At 41.2% G+C, this 23,996-nt stretch overlaps 1 protein-coding gene across 1 annotated transcript; it reads right to left on the bottom strand.

Moving 5' to 3' along the window:
- Positions 1 to 75: 75 nt before the first annotated feature.
- Positions 76 to 22,304, bottom strand: LOC310930746 (uncharacterized protein; the record flags this gene model as incomplete). The annotated part of the gene is made up of 34 exons (XM_083893787.1): positions 76 to 360; positions 441 to 639; positions 746 to 892; positions 984 to 1,102; positions 1,175 to 1,258; positions 1,540 to 1,637; positions 1,721 to 1,880; positions 1,974 to 2,115; positions 2,564 to 2,686; positions 2,796 to 2,860; positions 3,157 to 3,243; positions 3,335 to 3,385; positions 3,475 to 3,683; positions 4,099 to 4,305; positions 4,489 to 4,643; positions 5,636 to 5,734; positions 7,227 to 7,241; positions 7,579 to 7,786; positions 8,566 to 8,890; positions 8,958 to 9,301; positions 9,832 to 9,862; positions 9,956 to 10,164; positions 10,320 to 10,384; positions 13,530 to 13,679; positions 13,757 to 14,048; positions 16,280 to 16,304; positions 16,384 to 16,459; positions 17,109 to 17,172; positions 18,007 to 18,119; positions 18,231 to 18,318; positions 18,404 to 18,428; positions 19,667 to 19,763; positions 21,286 to 21,395; positions 22,227 to 22,304. 34 exons carry the CDS (start codon positions 22,302 to 22,304, stop codon positions 76 to 78), a joined length of 4,545 nt encoding a protein of 1,514 aa, XP_083749913.1.
- Positions 22,305 to 23,996: the final 1,692 nt, after the last annotated feature.

The raw sequence follows: 23,996 nt of genomic DNA, 5'->3' as shown, positions 1-23,996 counted from the left end.
ACTGTATTGCAAGCTCTTGATACTGGATGACAATAGGAAAGTAGAGTTTTTGTTAATTCATTTGCTTCACCCTTCTCACCTCTCCTCCCTTCCTTCCTGCCTAACCTCTCCTTCACTTTCCCTTGAACCACTCTCGTTGCCTTTATCGTCCACGGCGTCCTCTTCACCGTGGTCCGTGCCGAGCGTTTCGCCAGCGTCGCTGCAGCACCGAGATGCAGGCGGAAGCTCCGTGGAGCTGTTGCTATGGCATCGGTTAAGTGTCGTAGAACTGGCAAAGAGGGGCGAGGGCGTGTCTCCGTCTCTTTCGGGCCCAGAGCTGGACGTGGGAGACAGAGGAGGCTGGGAAGATGAGACGGAGAGCTGGAAGAGGAGAGGAAGAGTTTGTGCCACCTGGATTTTTTTAAATGCACATGAGTTCTTCACGTTTCGAGTGTCTTTACCTGCGACGTGATCAAGGACTTGCTGGTCTTCCGTTTGACTTCAGCCAGAGCTCCTTTCAGTCCAGAGGTCCTCTGTTTCATCTCCAGAGCAGCTCTCAGCAGTTTGGGAGTCCCATGCCTGACAGGGGCTGCGGGGGCCGGTGGAGGATCCTTAGCCTCCTCTTTGGGCTCAGGTTTCTTTCCCTTGTTGAGCATCTTTCTGTAGTTGAGACAGTGACTTTAGTCAGGATATTGTGTGATTATCAACAAACTAACAAACACACAGAAAAGAACACAGAGAGAGTGTAATATCAGTCATTCTGGACCTGGCCTTCTTGCGGAGCATCTTCTTGGACTCAGGATAGTGGACCAGGATTTCATTCAGGTCCTTCTTGTCCAGAATGAAGAGATTGGCAAAGCCGTGAGCAATCACGTTAGCTGTGCGCCTGTTACCTCCACCTATAGCCAGCAGACTGCCAATCAGAGAGAGAGGAGATCAATGCAATGTTAAGAAACATTCTACAGATGGGGTTTGTGGTTCAGGAGTTAAAAAAACCTCGATACCTGATCTCTCCAAAGACAGATCCTGCTCTCAGAGTGACAAACACCGTCTTCCCATCCGGTCCTCCAACCACCTGCACTTCCCCTGCCTTTATGATGTACATTTCCCGTCCCACTTCACCCTAAACAGTAAAGAGGGAGAGTCCAGATAATGAGATATCTTCAATAGATTAAAAAAAAGATACAAAATGTACCTTTTTGCAGACATAGTCCCCGGGAAGGTAGACAACAGAGCGCAGGCTTTTCAGCATGTCGAAGATCATCTGTCTGTCACAACCCTGCCAATAAAAGAAAATAAGTCGTAATAATGTAAAACCTAAGAATTAAGAATTGAATGAGCAGTTAAGCATGGATTGCACACACTTGAACTGCAGAGCTCTGAATCTCCAGCCTCTCAGAGTGTGATAGTATATCATTTCCTATCGTCTCCGACCATATTGTACTGAATCATATCAAATCTTATAGTAACGCATTGCATGGTATAGTACCACACCGCATCACATCATATAGTATCGTATCTTCTCATGATTTCATGATCGTTCCTTATCTTAGTTCCTACCTGGAATAGAGGGACTTTGCTCACGATGGAGTAGTTGACATCTATGGCGATGTCCAGACGCATTTTATCTGGCAACTGAGTCAGCAGCTCCTGCTCATCTGATCAGATAAAAGAGTTATAGAAGCAGTACGACTGAAAGCTGAGGCGAATGCGAGCATGCAAACAGTTTTGTTTTCCTTACCCAGCATGCCTTGAGATTGCCAGGTGTAGTTGTACCAGGTCTTGACGCGGTTCTGGACGTCCTTGGGGATGCGATATGAGGACATGTATTTAATAGTGCTGTCCATACATGTGCGGTAGTAGGTCTGACCCGCTGTAGCTGCACCAACCACGTCACGCATCTGACAGAGCAGATTATGCAAAAGATGAGAATATTATTTGTGTCCTTTCAGAACATTACAATACTACAGCTTCTAATGTGTTCACATATCAACCTGTCCAATCATGATCGAGAAGGCGAAGACTCCCACAAAGTAGTTGATTAGCTGGAAGACGATCTCGAACAGGGTGGTGGGATCTGGTAACCCTCCGATAGTGATCAGGGACTTCACCGCAAAGTAGTAACAGCGAATGTAACTGAGGAGAAACGAGAAAGAGGGAGATGCAAAGCCTCAAAGGTCCAGTATGTAAGAATTTGTGACATCTAGTGGTGAGTGAGCAGCTTGCATGTCACACAACTATGGCAGTCTTCCATACCGAAAAACTCTCTGCTATTTTCTAGTTCCACTTTCTCTGCTGTTCTATTCTTATTATTCGTGAGATTAGATTAGACTAGATTAGATTAGATTAGATTAGATTAGATCAGAACAGATTAGATTATACTTTACTGATGGGGAAATTCACGTTGCAGCAGTTAAAGGACAGAGAATAAAAATATTACACATTCGGATTGAAAGTCGTATGCTTCATCCTAAAAACACTGTTTGAAAAACAAAAAATGTATACACTCAAAAATACTAATGGGTAGCGTATTTATTAAAGTGTGTTGTCCTTGTGTGTCTGAGTGTGTGTTTGTGCCACACACCTGTTGCCCTCGCCGTTGTACACCCACTTGGTGGATCCCAGGCCTTTGAAGGCAGAGCCCCAGTAGTATAGACAGGCGTTACAGTGGAGACAGTACAGGAGATAGGTGGTGGTCCGGATCACTCTGGACGACAGAAGGTTTAGAGGATTATATTATTTCACTGTGGTTGTTGATATTATTTTACCAGCATGTAATAACAATGTAGAACATTCAGAGTAAAGCTGCAGCTGACCTGTAGATGAAGGCTTTGGTCAAGATGGCCTCAAGACGCTCATTGAATTCAAAGAAGGAGTTGATCTGAGGGGCGAGAAAACAGTGATTCTGATTCAGCTCAAAGTTGCAGCCATAACAGTTGTTTAAAAACTGGATTCACTCCATAAATCCTTGGAATTAAGCAATCAATTTGAATCAAATGGTAGTTGCCCAACACACTTGGAAAAGGGAAGGTTGTTTTGACCAATATCACTAATTCTTACATAAAGAACAGCCAATAAGAACACCCCTCCCTCTTATCAATAACAGGAAATACATGTTGCATTCTCCAGCTTCAGTTGCATGATTCCATAACACATTTTGATTGAAAACAGCTTTACCTTGAGCAGTCGAGGTAAACGCAGCAGAGGGTTGATGCCCGTTTTGAAGTAGAAAAGCTCCAGAGGGACAAGACTGGCTACATCGAACTGGAAAAAAAAACCAGGGAGATTCTGTGTCTCACACTCGTCAACATCAAACTCAAGTGATATATGAAGCAAAAAATATTCAAACGCTTACTTTGAAGCGTCTCGTTTTCATGTAATTCTTCCTCATGTCTTTTTTGTCGCACTAAGAAATCCCAGAAAAAATGATTACATTCAGATAATCTTCAGTTCATTTTCTGAAACTGTCCAGTATAGTGGGGACACACCACTCACCACGATGTCGCCTCCACGGACAAACTGAAGACGCGGCTGGAAGACGGTGATGTCCAGGATGTAGATGAGGTCGCACAGGTAGTCGGTCAGCAGCCAGTAGTAGATGTTGTCCGGCGTGTGATAGGGAAAGGCCCAGCGCACCGGGATGAACCACAGGCTCCAGTTCCACGCCAGGCAGACCATGAACATCCACAGCACGTACATCAGGTCTGCACAGTGAGAGACAACGGCCATTAGACGCTACTGCTATACACTCTGAAGACTAGAGGTGAATAAGCAGGAGCTAATCTGTATGATTAAGCAAATTCAGGTTTCTATGTATAGAAAAGGATAGCAACAACAGGAAGTGGACAAACTGATGAAATAAGGGGAAGAAAAAGGGTAAAAGGTAAGAGAGGTGTTTGTGTTTCACAGAGATACAGAAGATTCACCTTTACCCAAACCAAACATGAGTGAATTCTCCTCACAAAAAATAACAATAAGTCAAGATTTTTCAAAGGTTTCTCAGGTCAAAATGAAGTGTTTTTGGATGATGACTGGATGTTTTGGGTAAAGCTGACTCTTCTACATTGCTTGGTGTGCAGGAGGTGGCAGGAGGCGGCGAGTATTCAGCAGGGTTCTCACTGGTGAAGGGGTCGATGCTGGCAGGGAAACGGTAGCGTACACAGGCTCGCATCCACCGAGGAGCTTTCACCTTACAGCAGCTGCTCGCCTGCTCCATCTCTGCCTCACTCTTCACTTCTCCTCCTCCTCCTCCTCCTGATGGACCTGCTTGATCCTCCTTATCTCCCTCATCCTGTGGCTTCACTGCAGGAGCAGGCTGAGGAGGAGCTGAAAGTCCACATCACATTAACGATTACCCTCAAGATAGATTAATGTACGAGTAACATAACAGCCAATGCGCTGCACGCTCCAGTCTCTAAAACTAGAACTTGGATCACGGTCGTCAGTAAAACTGCTTGATTTCAATAAGCAAACCTTTGCTCTTTCAGATTATTTGTTAATCTCACTCACAGGGGACGACGCTGTCTTCGTCCGAGCTGTCCGGCTCGATGAGCTTCTCCTTGGCCTTCTCTGTCCTCTCTTTGAACATCTTGACCAGCTCCTGCAAACGCTCATTCACCACTGTGCTCGTCTGACTGGCCGAGGACGTTGGGCGCTCTTTCAGGCTTCAAATGAGAAATAGTTCTTCAATTATTTCTATTCATGTACATTTATTTTAGTTACCTCTTAAGGATGTTTTTTTTCTGGCATAAACTCTGACCAGTAGTCCTCATGGAGACTAAAACAGAGGCAGAGGCAAACCTAAAGGGTTTTAAAAGGGCTCTTGGTGGAACCCTCCAAAGGGGTTCCAGGTGGAACCTTTATAAAAAGGTTCTACCTGGATCCAAAAAGGGTTCTCCTATGAGGACAAGCCGAAGAACCTTATATGGTTCTACATAGCACTTTTATTTCTAAGAGTGTACGTTCAGATTAGGATTATGGATAATGCTTTTCTTAGGCTGTGCAGATGAATGGAAGTCAATGAGAGTCTTTGAAAGGACAGCTGTGTGAACCTGTGTGTCGTTGTGAGGACTGAGGATATTTTGGTGGACCTCACACACTCTTAGAAATAAATGTGCTAAGTAGAACCATATAAGGTTCTTTGGCTTGTCCTCATAGGAGAACCATTGTTGGCTCCCTTTTGGAGGGTTCCACCAAGAACCCTTTTAAAACCCATTATTCAGGGAAATGGGTTTTAAAGGGTTCTCTGGATCAAAATGTTTTTTACTGGAACCATTAGTGTTACCAAGAACCCTTGAAAAACCCTTTCTTGGTTCCAGGTAGAACCTCAGCCCTTGTAGAAGGGCCCTTTTGGAACCCTTATTTCTAAGAGTGCATTCTGTCATCCCTTAAAATAGCTTTTTGAGGGTTAGGACTTGGCTTTTGGATTAGGATTGGAATTAGCTTTAGGTTCCGGATTAGAGTTGGGTATTGAGTTAGTAGAGAGATGTATATATGTTATGTATATCATGTCCAAATGTGTGTGTGTGTGTGTGTGTGTGTGTGTGTGTGTGTGTGTGTGTGTGTGTGTGTGTGTGTGTGTGTGTGTGTGTGTGTGTGTGTGTGTGTGTGTGCGTGCGTGCGTGCGTGCGTGTGTGTGCGCGCGTTGTATACTCACATATCATCGGTGCTGTGCAGACTGGACTGGCTGGGCCAGGCTCTGACAGGTGTGCCCCCTTCATCGTCGTCATCTTCACTTTGAGAGTGAAGCTTTGAACTGTTACAGGTTCAGTAGAAACAGTAGAAACAAGATTGGATCAACTCTGACACAGTAGGTGAATAAAAAAGATGAATGGACTTGAAAGGTTCAAGAAAAGAGACACATGAGACAGTAATGGAAGATTATAGATGTTTAGAATCAGGAGGAGAAGAAGAAGAAGATGATGATGTTGAATAGAAAATAGATATTTAATTAAAAAGTGTTGTATGTCTTACATCTTACTCCAGATGCTTCCACGGTTCCTTCCACTGTTGTTGTGCATGGACAGAGCAGGGTTAATTAGGTCAGTAGGAAATTCATTTTTGTTCAGATAATGTCCTCTGAAGTCATGGAAACCAAACTTTTTGAGGACATTTTGACTGGGATTCACAACTTTAAAGGTCTTTTTCAGGGTTTAGACCTGGTTTTAGGTTCAGGGTAAGGTGCTAGACAATTAACTTTGTCTATGATGTGTCCTCACTAAGATATAAAAACAAGGAATCAATCCAGGAAACAGATAGACTGTGAACAACAGCCAATAGGAGGATGACAGTGATGATGTAAATGCATGTGTTTATTGAGGTTTTTTGCTACTTTATGTCAAACAGGCAAACAAACATGCACTAACCAAAAGCACCAGGGTGTGAAAATACTGTGCAAAAGTGAACAAGATCAACACACTCCACAAAACCACAACACAACAGAGAACGACACACACACCCACATGGTTCACACAACAACACTGTCTTGTGTTCTGCATAATAAATGTATACTTGTGCATTTGTAAGTGCAAATAAATCAAACAAATCTAATATTTATAACATATTATTAAGTGTACAGACATTATGCAGGACACTGACTTACAAACATTGGCGGCTGTAAAGCAACAAGATGAACACTAGGGGGCGTTTTCATAACACAAACAGTGAAGCTGTTCAGTCCAAAATAATAAAAATTATAAATTTTTGGTAACACTTCACATTTCAGTACATGGTAATAGTGTGCTGATGATTTCATAATATAATCTAACTTTATAATAACATAATAGTGCGGTAATAAGGAGATAATATTACAGTAACACTATCCAGGTAACAGCATGGTAATGCTATTTATTATTATTGCTATTAACGATAATTACCACATCATAACATTAAAATTCATCTTCCCTTATGTCTCAAACACATTGTTTTCATTATTACAAACCCATTACTTAATTATTATCATAACATTATGACTACTACTACCGTACTATTATCCCATAGTTACAGATTGTTTTTGAGCACATAAAACATTTATTGGCCTCAGATGATTTGATTAAACCTTTTTGGATGAAAATGCTTCACTTGCAGACAGAAAAGCTGTTACATTGGCAAACAATGAGGTGAAAATCTACTTATTTTTTGATAACTGCATGTATGACGTCAAACAGTTGAGCTGTCACAATTAAAAAATGAAAGAAATAAAAAGGACAAAAGGACTACGCCTCAGACAGTCCATGCAGTTTCCTTACTCTTTATCTCCTTTACTGCAGATGCACAGAGAAAAGACAAAAAGACAAAAGGACGAGAGACATTTTAGTTCAGCCTCCTCAGAATCATCCATTTTTACTTCTGTCTTACATGATAAGGAATGTAAATCGCTTACACAGCAGAAAAAGTGCATTTATGTTGAAACATTATGTTTGTTTTCCTGCTTCAGTCTCTGTATATTTAGATCTATTTCCTTTTTTATCTACTGTCTTTGTGTGCATAATGTTCACGGTTAAACTATTTCTTTGTCATGAGGGATTTTATGACGACATCTTAGAATCATTTCCGTGTGCTATGCTGTGTGTGATACTCTGTCATGATGTCATTGCTCACCTCTGACGACCTCCAGACGGAGTGACGGGAACAGTGAGGGTTGTAAGTTTGGGATCCTGTGGGGTGAGAATCTGCGGGATGTTACTCTGCTCCTCCCCCCCTCCTCCTCCTCCTGCCCCTCCTTGACCTCCTTCTCCTCCTTTTCTCTCATTGTCGGAGTCAACGTCCTCTACGTTAACAGCTGGACGGAGGCTGAGGCTGGAGCCCTCTACAGTGAGGTTGACAGACACAAATCAGTGAGAAAACCCCCCCCAAAAACAAGTATATATTGATGCACTGTGTGTGCAGCGCTGCACTCAGCAAAGCAGGTTACACTAGTGAGCCGCAGCAGAGAAGGAAAAGCAGATTTAACCACGTAGTTTACTCCACTCACGGTAATCTGGCTCATGCGTCACATGATGAACTGCTTTTTCCTTCATTTAAAAAGTGGAAATTAGCTGCCTGTACAAACACTCAACTGTTCTGCTCTGTTTTTCTCAGCAAAACAGTTTTTAACAATTATCTGTTAAAACTGAAATTACTTAGAATTTCCGAAGTACAAACTAACTAACGTTGGTTAATCCATTGAAGTCAAATATAATGTTATCCGATAGGTGACATAATAAGAAAGACAAAAACACAACTTTTTGTTGCATCTCTTTGTCAATTAATTCCTTTCTTACATTAAAATGTCAATTATCTGTTGATTTAAAGCTGTACTACATACATTTTCGGTGAATTCTTGCCTGTTAAAGTCCGTGTTTGGTCTTCACAAACAGGAAAAATAGTGGAACAATATGTGTACCCCGTGGCCTTGACAAACAGACGCTGTCAAGCAAAACTATCAGACCTGACTGAGGGAGTGTTTGTGTGTATACAGCAGCAGCACAGGATACTTTTATCCTGCAGTCAAACTGCTAAATGTCTGGGTTTTCACCCCTAAACACTGCTAATAAGAAACATAGAAAGACTTGATGACAGTTGACCGTCCACTGCATCCAGATTCACCTGCGGGTCTCAGCGGAGCAATGTCTGAATCGTCCTCGATGAAGAACGCCGGGTTAGAGAGACCAGACAGCTGGTGGGACGGGGAGAGCAGCTGTTTGGACGGGGGGCTGATGATGGGAGGCAGGCGTGGATAGGAAGGCACGTTGGGCAACTCGAGGGTGCTGCCGCTGGGGGAGGACAGAGACGGGGAGCGGGACCTGAGATGAGGATGGACGGGAGGAGACAGAGGGGAGTGTCGGCCGAGTCGGTTGAGTTCTACATCTTGCTGATTGTTGTCCTGCTTCTGTTTTTGCTGCTGCTGTTGTTGTTGTTGTTTCTTAGGCATCTTGAGGCATAAGGCTGTTCAGGCGGTTCCGAACGTTGCTCAGGTACTGCTGCGTCCGCGTAGGGACCTGGGAGAGATTCTGAGGGATGTTTGAAAAGCTCTGCGAGAGGCTGGAGAGCGTGGGGTCGAGCCAACCCTCTGAGCCACCGGAGAACAGCTCAGACACAGACCGGGCTACGCTCCTGGGGAACTGCGTTAGTCTGATCTGGGAGAACTCTTGGCGTAACTCAGGGGGGAGGGTGGGACAGTACTTGGTCACGTCAGAGAGCTGGGTGGGCAGCTTAGGCATGGAGGGTATTTTCAGCGAGGAGATGCCGTTCTCTTTGAAGAAGGCGTTGATGTTGCCGAAGCACTCTGAGGTGTGAGGGGTTTGCATCAGGCAGCTCTTAAACGCATCGCAGCTGACTGGAGCTACAGAGGAGACAGGAGGGGAGGGGGGAGGGGGGGTGGGGGGGCAGGCACAGAGACAAGGTCAGGCAGCAGCAGACGAAGCACCACAGCAGAGCGGCTCATCACTGACAGTCATGTGACAGCGTTCAGACAAAATGGTTCTTACTGGAACCATTAGTGTTACCAAGAACCCTTGAAAAACCCTTTTTCAGAAGGTTCCAGGTAGAACCACAGCCCTTGTAGAAGGAACCTTTTGGAACCCTTATTTCTAAGAGTGTACACTAGGACATTTGAGAACACATTTTTACAGTTTAGTACAGTGGCCCTGAAGTTCAAACTTCCAATGTCAATTCAAACAAACACCAAAATCAATGTTGCTGTGTTTCAGTTAAAGTTATCGTGTTTTCCATATTTGTGTTGGTGATGTAAACTTCAGGGCCACCGTAGTTTCAGTACCAAACTATCAATTCATAAATCAAGAAGATAATTGTAAATTGAAGGCCTAATCTGTGATAAGAAAGAGTTTACTAATAATAAAATAGAATACACACCACCACAGTCATCCCCAGTGCCTTCTTCCTCCTATATAAAAAAGAAAACATATGAATTAATATCAGTTAAGAGTTGAGATACAAATTGTAATTATAATGAAATATTTTCTGTATTTTTTATTACTTTCTGAGCGTCTTGGTCAGTGTTGGTGTCTCCCTCAGCTCTCTGTGGCTGCTGGGTCACAGGTTCAGTCTCACAGTGGTTGTCCTCGGTCTCTTCGTCCACAGCAGGTCCAGGTTCTGGTTCTGGTTCTGGTTCACAGGTCTTCAGTGGTTCAGGACTTGGAGGCAGAGACGGAGAATTCCTCTGCGGTGTAGCTTCTTCCTTTGATTCTGGATTGTTAACACAGATTTCATGACATTTACCCAACAATGGTGGATAATGGTGCTTTAAAAACTCAAACTAAGACACACAACACTATAACACTAGCTACAATACTATTTGAGAGGAGATTCAAAAGAAAGTGAGCAGTGTGTTATAACTGTACCTGGACATGTGATGGTTGGTTCCTCTGTCTCCTCCTTCTGTTCCTCAGCAAGACTCTCTTCAAGTCTGCAGGAGAAGAAGAGAAAAGAAGATTTTACCAAAGTTACTTGTTGCAGCTTAAAGGTACAATATGTAGTATTTATGGGTTTATATAACCCAAAATCCACTTTTTATACATATTATGTGCTCCTGCATTGTCTAGTCGCTGTATAATAGTTTTTGTTTCATTTTCGTAGTGTTTCAAAAAGTCATGTTAAATAACATGACCGCGGACCGCGGTTGCATTGCCACTGTTAGCAGCGAGACGCCATGTTTCTACCGGAGCCTGTAAGGACAAACGCGAGAGAACAAAACAAGCGTCTCTTTACTTGTAGCGGAAGTCCCGCCTTCACTCTCTCCGCTTCTTCTGCTACGGCCGCGGTAGCTCGCCCTCTCCCTCACCTCACGAACCTCATCTGGAGATGACGGAGAAAGACAACGAGGACGACATTTGACCAGCTGAGGATACCATAGCGCTCAGGGAAGGGAGGGGGTGAGCAGAGCAGCAGGTCTTTGTTGTAAATTTCAGCCTCTCCTCTAGATGGCACTATAAACTACTTATTTCCCCTTTAAGTGAAGTCATTTTCTTTATTCTAATTTTGCTTTTCAGGTTACTGAGTGTAACATGAGGCCATGGACAACACATTAAATGTAGTCTTTAAAGGTGTCTATGGTATATTTGATATATTAATATGCAATAAGTAATATACAATATGTACAATATTTGTCTGCCCATTTAAAATAGATTCTTGGACTCTCGTCTACAATGCTGTGATCTTTATGAATACTGTGATTTCAGTATATTCCTTTACATAAATACTTTATCCTCTACTGTAACATCACAATACTTGTGTCATACAGTATATTATTTTGTCCTGAAGGAATACAGTATTGGACTGTTTCAATCACACTTTACTCTAGAGATTCTGCACTTTAATCCCTTTTTAAATCCTGGTCTGGTTATGTTGTAATTTTGTATATATGTTATATTCTATTATATTCTTGTATTCTTGTCTACCTTATTAATGCACAGTATATTATTATGCCTGATGTCTAATGCTGCTGTATCAGAAATAAAGTACATCCATACATCCATCTATCTACTTTAACTTCACAATAAAACACAACAATACAGTAGTATAATGTACATTATCAGAGTTGAAAACCTGTGAAATAGCATTGTTGTGAAATTTACATATATGTAACATATGTTATATGTTACATATATGAAGTCCTGGGAATAATTTTAATATAAATAGAATTTAACATGATTTATGATTTAAAGGTGAAGTAAGTAGTTTATAGTTTCATCTAGAGGAGAGGCTGAAATTTACAACAAAGAACTGCTCCTCTGCTCACCCCCTCCCTTCCCTGAGCGCTACGGTATCCTCAGCTGGTCAAATGTCGTCCTCATCGTCTTTCTCCGTGTCAGCAGATGAGGTTCGTGAGGCGAGGGAGAGGGCGAGCTACCACGGCCGTAGCAGACGAAGCGGAGAGAGAGGAGGCGGGACTTCCGCTACAAGTAAAGAGACGCTTGATTTGTTCTCTCGCGTTTGTCTGTACAGGCTCCCGTAGAAACATGGCGTCTCGCTGCTAACAGTGGCTATGCAACCACGGCCCGCGATCATGTTATTTTAAATTACTTTTTGAAACACTACGAAAATGAAACAAAAACTATTATACAGCGACTAGACAATGCAGGAGCACATAATATGTATAAAAAAGTGGATTTTGGGTTATATAAACCCATAAATACTACACAGTGTACCTTTAAACAATCAAAATAGGGCCCAAAATAAAGATTTATAAGGAAAAGTAGCCTGCAGTGAACTGACCCAGTTTTCTGTTGTTGTTGTTGTTAACACAACCACTGACTGGTTGAAACTGGTCAAGCTTATACAACACTAACTAACCTGTTTAACCAGCGAGTTAGAGTAAACAAATATAATTAACTCAGTGAAGTAATTGTTCAAATGAATCCATATCCTTCACTTATCTAAACATGGCCTCATTAAAATCACACGATACTCACTCTCTCTGTCAACATCCACCTGCGTTAACCATCAACAGTCCCCGCTGATGTCCACGGGCATCACGTGACACAAAAACAATGTGACCGTGGAGTCGTTTTTTTAACAAAGTCACGAGAGTTTAGACATATTTTTTTTAAATAAAAGAAAACAAGAAGGAAACACAGCAGGTTCAGTCTCCGTCCATCGTTTTCCCTGCGTCTCAGAGCTCGTTACTGGGGGAACCGTTTAGAGAGGTGAGGGGGGAGGGAGGGTGTTGCCATGGGAAGCCACGGTTGCTATGGAGAGGCTGTGTGATGCTAAAGGCTGTGATGCTGAATCAGCGGAGAGAGACAGAGAGAGAGAACCCACGGGATTTAAACCAAACCACGGCGTGAGGCCATGTGACATGTTTGACAGGAATTCTCAGGAACAGGGGCGTTCAAAGGAACTTTGGGGGCTCCAGGTAAAGGGGAAATGGGGGGGGGGGGCTCGCTTTAGCTTTAGGTAAAAAAAAAGAAAGAAAGAATATTAACAAAACCCAGTGTGTCATGTGGGCTCTATTAGGGTTGTTTTCGGGCTGACAATACAGTGGTTTGCCCATAGTTTCCATGGTGGCCCCTCCAAGGCTCCCCTTGGAGGGGACCCATGTTCTAGGACCGATGTTACTGAACCATATGGGACCTCCATAATTTGACCACTTCAAGCTCATGCCCACTTAGTGCCCAAGGAGCCTGTAAAAGGTACAAAGTGTGAGCTTAAAGAGGGCAAACATGAGTGGGGCCACCATGGAAACCATGGACAAACCCCCTTGGGACCCATATTGTCAGCCTGAATAAAACCCTGATGGGGTTGTATGGTCCACATTGACAAAAAGAGATATACACTAAAATAAAACAAAAATGTTGCCTAAATGTTTGAGTATAATCAAAGGGATAACATGGGGGCGTGACAAGGTTACTGAATGAACTTTGTAGACGGTCCCTGAGCGCCCGCTTGAGAACTTGGACGTCCTTTTGAGACTTAATTAAACCACAAATGTCCAAATATGTACCAGGCTGGATTCTATGTTTCTGCTTCTTCATCTACTTCCAGGTCAAAGGGTACAGGAGCTAACAGCTCTACAGACGATTATAAAGTTAGGTTAAGGTTCTGGTTCTTACTCAGTTTCAGGTTCCTCTAGCAGCTCTTCACTGCCCAGCGACAGTTTGATGGACTGTCCCTCACTGGCCAGTTGTCTGATGGCCTTTTCCGCCGTCTGTCTGGCCACTTCTTCAGCCACTCGTGCCAGTTCCATGCGCTCCAGCAGCAGGCTAAAAACACACAGGAGCACACTGATGATGATACTGTCCACTGATGCTGCGAACACCTCTCCAAACCTCTCACTTACCGTTCTTCCATGGTAGCCAGAGCGATATCTTCGGCCTCCCTCTTGATGCTCTCCATAAACGGCGTCCACCGTCCCGTCTGGGTCTCTGCATCTTCCTGGGTTATCTCTGGATGTTCCGGTACTGGACTGGAGTCACCACACCCAGGCAGTGAACAAGACTGAGTCTGGAGTGTCGACGGTGGAGTCACTGCTGTGGTCGGCACAGGACGTTTGTGATGATCCGGTTTCTGCTGATCCTCGTTGTCTGACTCCACGTCTTCCAGCACGATGTCAGGCTTGTTGTTGAACGAGGCTGTGAGAGGGTGAAGAAGCAACGGACGTGTTGTTAGGGAAGGGCTGTGAGGATGGATCTGAGTAAAGCTACTGTACTATGGTTGTTCTATGATTGTTCTATAAGTCTCACAAGTCTCAGACCTCAAGATGTCTCTTCTTTCTCCATATGAGGGTGTTTGTAAGGCAAGATATTCTTTATTTACTTATATACACATATATGAGCGGCCTGTGGCCAAGAGGAAAGGAATTGGGCTTGTAAACAGAAAGGTCACTACACTCCTAGAAATAAAAGTGCTAAGTAGAACCATATAAGGTTCTTCGGCTTGTCCTCATAGGAGAACCCTTTTTGGCTCCAGGTAGAATCTTTATAAAAAGGTTCTACCTGGAACCCTTTTAAAACCCTTTATTCCAGAAAGAGGTTTTAAAGGGTTCTCTGGATCAAAATGGTTCTTACTAGAACCATTATTGTTACCAAGAGCCCTTGAAAAACCTTTTCTTTGGGAAAGGGTTTTTCAGAAGCAAATGGTTCCAGGTAGAACCTCAGCCCTTGTAGAAGAACCCTTTTGGAACCCTTATTCCTAAGAGTGTGGGCACCCAATCCCCCATTTCTCCCTGGGATGCTCACTGCTCCTGCGCCGGGCTATATGTAGATGCTAATCTAAACATATACTGTATATATTTGGTATTTTAAAGTCATTTATTGAGATTATAGCACCAGAGGAGTCATGGATGAACACCAATTTGACTAAGCTTGAACGCTTAGTCAACCTAGCTTAGCTTAGCTTAGCAGTAGTAAGTAAGTAAGTAAGTTTCATAAACAAACTATTGCCATATGAGTTCACACAATGATAATTAAGTGAATCAGCTCCATGTGACTCAATATTCCCACACTGCACACAGGAAGTGATTTATTTTATGTCAAGAGAGATGGAGGAAATAGAAATATTGTGCCCAAAGGTGGAACAGTTTGACTGAAAACAGGAAGATGTGGCCACAAATACTATTCACTAGTGGAAAAAACAGCAGTTTCACAGTATATATACTGTACACGTTTTGTCCCTGAAGTGACCTTTTTATTCACTTGAGAACATAACGGCCGCAGCAAAGAGCCAAACTCCTGTACCAGGTGATAAACTGGCCCACACTGTATCCTTCACCATTCATGAAAAACAACCACATGAATGAATCATTCAACACTGAATCTTTATTATTATTATCATTATTCCTGCAGTTTTAGCATTATGTCAATCAGTTGTACTACTGTAGACCGCTATAAAGTGAGCCAAACTCTTAATATTATTCGTAATAAAATATAGATTGGAGACTAAAATATAAATAAAAAAAAACACTTTTTTCATCGGTGAATATCAAATAAAATACAAATTACCCGTGTAACACAATATTTACATTTATATAGCTGCCATTTAATAATTATCTCCATTATTTCAGACAGGAAACAACCATATAATGTAATTTATGTCTAACTGTATGACCTGTTTACAGTACAGTAGATATGTTTTTTTTTTTTTTACTTTTCCATAGGTTAAAGATCCAGTGTGTAACATTTAGGGAGAGTTATACCAATATGTGTGTTTGGATAATTATAAAAATTTATTTAAGATTTTAAAAAATAGTTTGCTTTTCATTGCCTGAGAATTAGCCTTTTTATTTTAAAAAAGGCTAATTTTTTTGGTATGCAAAGGCCACCGTAGTTCCCTGGTCTGCAATCTGCAGTCTCACCATTAGATGTCACTAATTCTTACACACTGGAGCTTTAAAGAGTGGCAGAAAGATGCTAACTTGTTCTCTTTTAATCCTATAAGTGTAGTCATTTTAAATCAATAATTCTGTGTCAAAAAAGAAAATGTGCAAATTCAAAATCACAAATTTTTTTTTTTACATTCATAGTCATTTACACTGTACCGCATACAGTAAGGTGAGTTGAATATAGTGCTATATTCTTTAACAGCTGCCTATATTTGTTTTGTTTTGTCGTGAGCTGCCCACAGTGTCTACAGTGTGTGTCTGGTGGAATCAGAGCATCCCCCAGTCTCCTTCTCCTCCTCCTCCTGCTGTTTAAGGGGCTCGCAGCTCCTTCCCCCCTGAAACAGAAGGAGAAGAGGGACTGAGTTAGGCTCCGACCACCACGACCCAGACCACAACACCTCTTCAAAGACTATATGAGAGGAAAAAAGAACGACACGCTGCTTCAGCAGAAAACAGATTTCTTAAAGTGAAGATGAAACTCACCTTTCTGTAGAACCTCTGCTGCACCCTGAGAGACAGAAAGTGAAGTAAGTTAAATTAATACAAGCATAGAAGAAGAGGTGAAGGAATATTTCAAAATAAATTACCTCAATATCATCTTTGGGTGGACTCACAGGCTGAGGCAGCTTCAGGCCCAGTCCTGACACGAACCAGCTGACCACGCTATGGACAGACAAGCTCGTCACTCACTGTAACTCATACATTCTACATTCACTAGGTAAAGGTGCCATATGTAAGAATGTGGCCAAAAACAGTTACTACATTCATATTCAAAATACCGAGGTCTTTTAGGTTTCGTTTTCAGACGTAACTGGCAACCTGTGGTTGCTCGGAAGCTGAGACTCTACTGACTGCAATGATTGGTAGACGGCGGTAGGTGGCGCCACATGCCAAAACATGATTTCAAAACATAAACATGATTTTCAGTCTGCAAAATATTTTTTTTAATGCAAATATTTTGGCTGTACTGTTGTTGTTGGTGAGTTCAGTTTGTTATATGAACATTATTCCTGAGTCTCTGTGACATATTAGGAGGATTTTATGGCCAGTTGATTTAGATTTATTACATAATGCACCTTTAATCTAGCCTCCTATCGAGCACCCATCCATTGTCTACAGCCAATCGCAGCTAACACAGGGTGAAAGGTATAAGAAAGTGCAATATAGAGCATCTTATATCCTTTTTTTTCAACCTGTGGGAAATAAATGAAATCATAACCTCGTCTGTGGAGGTAACAGATGTATCCTGTGAAATTAAAAAAAAAAGGATTTCCTCACATTAAGAACAATAGAGAGAGCGATGGAAACATACCCAGAAACTTTGCTGTCGGTGTCGAGGGAGATTCCACTGAGAGATTCAGGAGGTGGAGACAGAACTGCAGAGAAGAGCGAGAAGAACACAACGAAGTCTTAAAACATGTTATTTTTATTGTATATTTAGTGGTATTGATAATATTAATGTGTATAATATGTCAACATGAGTATAAAGTACACCTCCCTCTCAGTTTATGGTAATTTTTTAGTCTTTTGTTAATGCTTGTTTACATTTTTCTGTTGCTATTTTTTGTATTTAATGAATTGTACATGTATTTCAAAGCATTTAAAAAAAAAAAACTGTTTTACAATGTTATATAACTGTATGTTGTAAGTATATCAAAGTTGCACATGCTAGCTTTAATATCTCCTTCATTGGCATTGTATATCATACTAGGTTGTCATTAAAATGTATTTTTTTTTAAAGATAGATAGATAGATAGATAGATAGATAGATAGATAGATAGATAGATAGATAGATAGATAGATAGATAGATAGATAGATAGATAGATAGATAGATAGATAGATAGATAGATAGATAGATAGATAGATAGATAGATAGATAGATACTTGGCTAGCTAGCTGTGTTTTCTTGTCATCTAAATTATAGCTTGCTAGCTAAAATTATGAAACTTGGCTAGCTAGCTGTGTTTTCTTGTCATCTAGATAGATAGATAGATAGATAGATAGATAGATAGATAGATAGATAGATAGATAGATAGATAGATAGATAGATAGATAGATAGATAGATAGATAGATAGATAGATAGATAGATAGATAGATAGATAGATATTTATATCATAATTTTAATAGATTAATCCGAGCTCTAATCTGTGCCATTGACCTGTATGGTTTTCATTTTTAACACGTCTATAATTGTTTATCTGTGTTTACTTTTGTCCAGAGAGGAGCGAGAGGACTGGGCCGACTTGATCGACGTCTCTGTGATTCCACCGCTGGATCGTAAAACTGGCTGAGGAACAATGTCTTTCACCCATTTCACCACGCTGCAGCCGAGAAAGAGAATATTATTATTTTATATACCTGCAAAGAACAACAGCAACACTTTGGTCATATGATTGATCCAGCTTTAATATCTGTGGGTGATTCATACTCACTTGGGCCTGAACTGAGACGACTGAGCCGGTTCTTCCTCATCGTCTGACAATATCTCCACCACTGGGATGTGAGGGAGGGGGTCATAATCTGGACAGTAATAACACAGCTCAAGTTAGGATTAAGAATGATCAGGAAAAACTCTTGAGAAATGTGATTTGATGAAGAAACCGACCTGGCATCTTCTCTAAATCATAGACCTGAGGAGACACAGAGAACAGAGTGTGTTTACTTTTATTTGTATTCTTATTATTCACTGTAAATGAGTTTAAAATGGGAACGATGGAGGTGAGATGTTGAGGAGAAGCCTCGTTATGGATCTCTGTCAGGTGACGTGAATGAAAATCTAAGTGAAGTAAGGAGGAGGCGTTTAAACTGACTTAACCTCCGTAGAGTAGATGCCTTCATGAGCTTAACCTGAATAAACAGGATTAGATTAAAGCCAGGGTCAGGAGATCTGGAGAAGCTATAGCAATACCAAACCACACTTCTGAACGCCGTCATTATTTTGTTCTTGCAGCCAGAGGCGATTCTAGAGTCTGTAGGGGCCCTAAGCAAAAATTCCCAGGGGGCCCTTCCAACCAGTGTTCATCACCATTATGTTACAAATAATCTGACACCAACGAAAAATGACTGAAATAACATGGAAAAACCTTGTAATTAAAAAGTATGTGAAAATATAAATGTAAAGAACAATAAAATACTGTAAATAGCTTTTAAGAAACTTCGTAAAAAAAATACATTACACTGTAAAAAACCTACATTATAACACAATATAAATAAATAGAACAATAAAATACTGTAAATAACTGAAAAAAAACATATATAAACTGAGTAAAAAAGATATGCATTACACTGTAAATAACAATAACAATAACTTCACAGAGGTTAAAGTGAGGTGGGGCCCCTTTAGGGAGGTTTCCTACTGAGATGTCATTGCAAATTGCCCATTGTTGTTTAAGGGGGACGAGGAGGCGGCTGGTCACTGCACATTTCACTAAAAACAGCCATCAGGCTCCGAGTGTCAGAGGGGCCCCTATCGGCTCGGGCCCCAAGCAGTTGCGCTTGTGAACAGGCACAGCTTGTTCTGCTTGCAGCCCTGCTTTGGGAGTTCTTGCACACACTTCATCTGTGTGTTGGCTGACAACTATTGTGTGATTGTGATTTCCCCCGAGTTCTGTTCTGTACTTGAGTTTCTGGTGAAGTATGAAACGTCCTCCTGACCACAACTGACTTTGTTCTTTTGCTTGAGAAAAGCAGAGCAGGAAAACAAAGGAAACCACCTTTGTGTGTTTGGACTATTCCTTGGAAAACATCCCACCCTCTTTCTGTCAGCCCCTCCCCAAAACTCCGCCTCCAAAATGCATGATATGGGTAGGACCACGATTAACAGTAACAGTTAACATGATGGTGGTCGATGATTGAAGTGTAGTCTGACCTCAGTGTGCTCCTCCTTGTCCGTCTCTCTGTACTTGTCATCAGGCTGAGGAAGAACCTTGGTCAGACCCTGAGTGACCCAGTTAATCACTCCAGACCTGAGAGATTGGGTAAAACATTTTGATTGTATAAAAAAAAAAAAACTTTATATATTTTTTTAATATTCTCCACCCTTCAGAAAATACCATACCTTTCTCCATCCTCTTCAAACTGACGGATGTACATGGAAAAGAGACAAATGAGGACAAAAAGTAAAAAAAAAAAATGGAAATGTTTCACCAGCCGTGCAGAATAAATGTCTTTTCTTTATTTCCCTTTGTTCAGGACATTACTGTAAATGTTAACATACAAACTATACCGTTTTATTATTGTAAGACAACACAATATCACAACAATATACAAAAAAATCCTCTTCCTATTAATTATTGAGTTACATGAAATCAAATTATTTAATTAAATAGTTAGAATAAACTTTATTTATTGAAGTCCTTTAAATATTTTTCCAGTGTATTAAACTTTATCCACAATTTATCAGCTGCATTAATCAAAAAGGACTCATTTCCCTTGATACATTTTCTATTATATAGTACTTTATTTATTTATTTAAAACTATGTGATGGCCACTGTATTCTATAGAATGTTGGTTTTTAAAATGCTTTTGTTTTAGGTTATTATAGTTTTATATTCTGTCTGTTTATGTATTTCAGCACTTTGGCCAACTCTATTGTTTTTAAATGGTTATTTTTTAGGTGTTAATAGATTTAATTCTGCATTATCTTTACAGTTGTAACTAAACGTTGTCTTGTTTCATCGGTTTTGCTTCAGGGAAGTTTCATGTGTTTGCATGAAGACATGATCTATATGCTTATTTAATGTTTGCGCACAGCCTGAGCCTGAATATTTACATGCGTGTGTAAGTTACTGTGTCTGTTTGAATATGTTTAAATGTTATATCTTATATAACAGCAGCTGCTGGGTTAAACACACCTCACCTCTGATGTTCATGTGGCCTCTCACAGAAACTAGAATACTGTAAATATTATGTTATATTACAGCATAAGGCCTCCTGCTGTTCGTTTATTAGGATACACAGTTATTCCCAAAGTGTGGGCAACAGCGCCATCGTGGGCCGCGTAGGTACTGCAGCTAAAAAATTTGTAGATTTCACTTTTGTAATCGGGTCCATAAGTTAACTATGTTGTTGTTGTTATTATTATTATTATATTATTAGGGCAGTCGATGGCCAAGTGGAAAGGGAAATTGGGAAGTCCCCCAAGAAAGGGTGAATTGGACACTCTAGAAGTTGAAAACAAATAAATAATAATAATAATAAAAAAAAATATTATTATGTTTTATTCAGGCTCCAATTTATAAACCAATTAATTTGACTTTATTATTAATTTATGGTATGTAAATAATGTATGGGGATACTTGATCTTGAAATACTAAATAATATAAATACTGAAATACTTGAGTCTTGTGTGTTTTTTATGGTGTATGAATAGCTGAGATACAGTTGTCCATATCTATCTCTCTGAGAACCAAAGTGTTTCATTTACAGTTGTCTTTAAAAGGACGTGATGAAGATGCCATCAGAGGACAAACACGTCCACTCGGGACATGTTGGACTCACTCACTCTGTCTTCAGACGATCTGCTGAGTCGAGGGGAGCCTGTGGGCTGAGGCAGAGCGCTGACGAAACCGTTAGACAGCCAGCCTAACACTCCAGACTGCACCTGACTGCAGAGGAGACGCTTAGACAGACACACACCCCCCCCCCCCCCCCCCCCCCCACACACACACATATTCTTGTACTTGATGCTACTTCATGAATGACATCTATAAAGAACTACTGGGTGCAGTACAATGAAATGTCTACAGGTGGAGCCCCAAAGCAAAAAGTGTGTGAAACACCAGGGCTGGAAAACGGGTTTTTGTACCAAATTGAAGACCTCTGTTAAAAACAGTATAACATGTTTAAAAACCTAAGGAAGCGATTTCAATGAAAACAAAGTGAGGACCGGCCAAAATGTCCCCATTTCGTAAAAATGACCTCACTTTGTTGGTTAAAAACCCTCACTGGTCCTCAGTATGCCACAAGTACAAGAACACACCCACACACACACACACCAGAATACTATCACAGAAGCTGTTACCTGTCCTCTGAAACCTCGGCAGTGTTTTTCGGTGGACTTTGCACTGTAAGACACACAAAAACACACATATTTTACACTTTAAGAAAGCAGGTGATTACTGCAACGTGTGTGTGTGTGTGTGGGGGGGGGGGGGGGGGGTGTGTACATATTAAAGGTGCAGAACAAATAATAACAATCATAATAATACAATGAAAACAGGTCCTCACCGTCTTTGGTTTTTGACGGAATCTGAGTCCAGACAAACAAAGAGAGAGCGAAACGAGTGAGAATTATTACATTGATGATGATGATGATGATGGTGAGGATGGTGTGCGTGCGTGTGTGTGTGTGAGTGTGTGTGTGTGTGTGTGTGTGTGTGTGTGTGTGTGTGTGTGTGTGTGTGTGTGTGTGTGTGTGTGGTCATACTGAGGAAGTCTTGGTAGCAGCATCAGTCTCAGGAGCTTCAGGGGGTTGAGGGACCACTTTCACCACCCAGTTAAACATCCTGTTCACACACACACACACACGTCAAACACTTTTTCCTCCTCATTAAAGGTGTCATATGTAAGAATGTGGCCAAAAACAGTTACTAGATTCAAATTCAAAATACCGAGGTCTTTTAGGTTTCGTTTTCTGACGTAACTGGCAACCCGTGGTTGCTCGGCAGCTGAGACTCTACTGACTGCAATGATTGGTAGACGGCGGTAGGTGGCGCCACATGCCAAAACATGATTTCAAAACATAAACATGATTTTCAGTCTGCAAAATATTTTTTTTAATGCAAATATTTTGTCTGTACTGTTGTTGTTGGTGAGTTCAGTTTGTTATATGAAGATTATTCCTGAGTCTCTGTGACATATTAGGAGGATTTTATGGCCAGTTGCTTTAGATTTATTACATAATGCACCTTTAAGAAAGCTTCTTCATCCTCAGGCAGTTATTCATACAGACAGACAAACAGAGAGCATGTGTCCATAAAGTATGTTTATATATACTGTACGTGTATAATCACTTCAAAATAAGTCAGTTTAATCTTCTTTGTGGAAAATTCTGCTGTTCATTTCCCACCACCATAACTTTCATAGCCTTAGAATAAGAACTTCATGTAAGGTTCCACAGTGGACAGAAACACAGAGAGGCATCCATCACAAATATCACCAAAGAAGGAGCAGCTAACTGAACTGAACTGAATCTCATATGTGCAAATCACAGTATCTGCTGTTAGAAGTTAGAACTTCCATTTTAATCTAGTTCAGTGACAAGATAAAGATCCTCTGAAGCTGCAGCTTGTGCAGAGGACACGCAGGACACGTTTAAACACCAAAATCAAAGAAAATCACAGGCTGGTCTCAAAGGTATGTGTTGTGTTTGCATCGTTTGTTGTCGTCAAATAAAACATATCAGCTGGTTTAAAGGTTGACCAATTAGGAATCTGCCCTTTACCATAGTATTTAGAACACGCCACATTTAACCTGAAATATCAATCTATCTATGGAAGATCCGGAGAAAAGCTTCTTCAGTTTGATCTGTTGACGTGATCGCACTCTGACTGAACTCCTGACACACACACACACACACACACACACACACACACACACACACACACACACACACACACACACACACACACACACACACACACACACACACACACACACACACACACACACACACACACACACACACACACACACACACTGTCCCATGCAGTCAGCAGAGATCACAGTGGGCTAATCTAATCTCAAAGATTCATCAGTGCAGCTCTGACAGTGACGTCACCGTCAGCCTCATTTTCACACATCATAAAATCTTTAAAAAATCACGAGGATGAATCTGTTTCTGCCTGAAGGATTCGCTCAACTTAGAGTTTTCTTTGATTCAGAGACTACGCCAAAAAACAACAACAAAAATCAGATTATTAAACCACAATTGCTTCCATTTACAAACACCGCTGCATATGAGGTGTAGCGTTTGTGTTGTGTGTGTCTTTTCCTTACCTGTGCGTCTACATGTGCCTCTGCATACCAGTGGTGTGGAGATCCAGAGCAAGTGTGCAAGTGCTGGGATTTGCACAGTGGCTGCATGAGGCTAACGGGATTAAGTAGCACCACCTGAAGGTCAGGACACAATCCAGGACTGGATTAACTGCAGAGAAACGTCTCTTTATCGGGGACCGCAAACTTCCCTTTTTTCATT

This window comes from Microchirus variegatus (genome assembly GCF_963457635.1).
Source record: "Microchirus variegatus genome assembly, chromosome: 8".
Taxonomy (NCBI): domain Eukaryota; kingdom Metazoa; phylum Chordata; class Actinopteri; order Pleuronectiformes; family Soleidae; genus Microchirus; species Microchirus variegatus.
The sequence above is the reverse complement of the archived record's forward strand: the minus strand, read 5'-3'. Positions and strand labels throughout refer to the sequence as shown.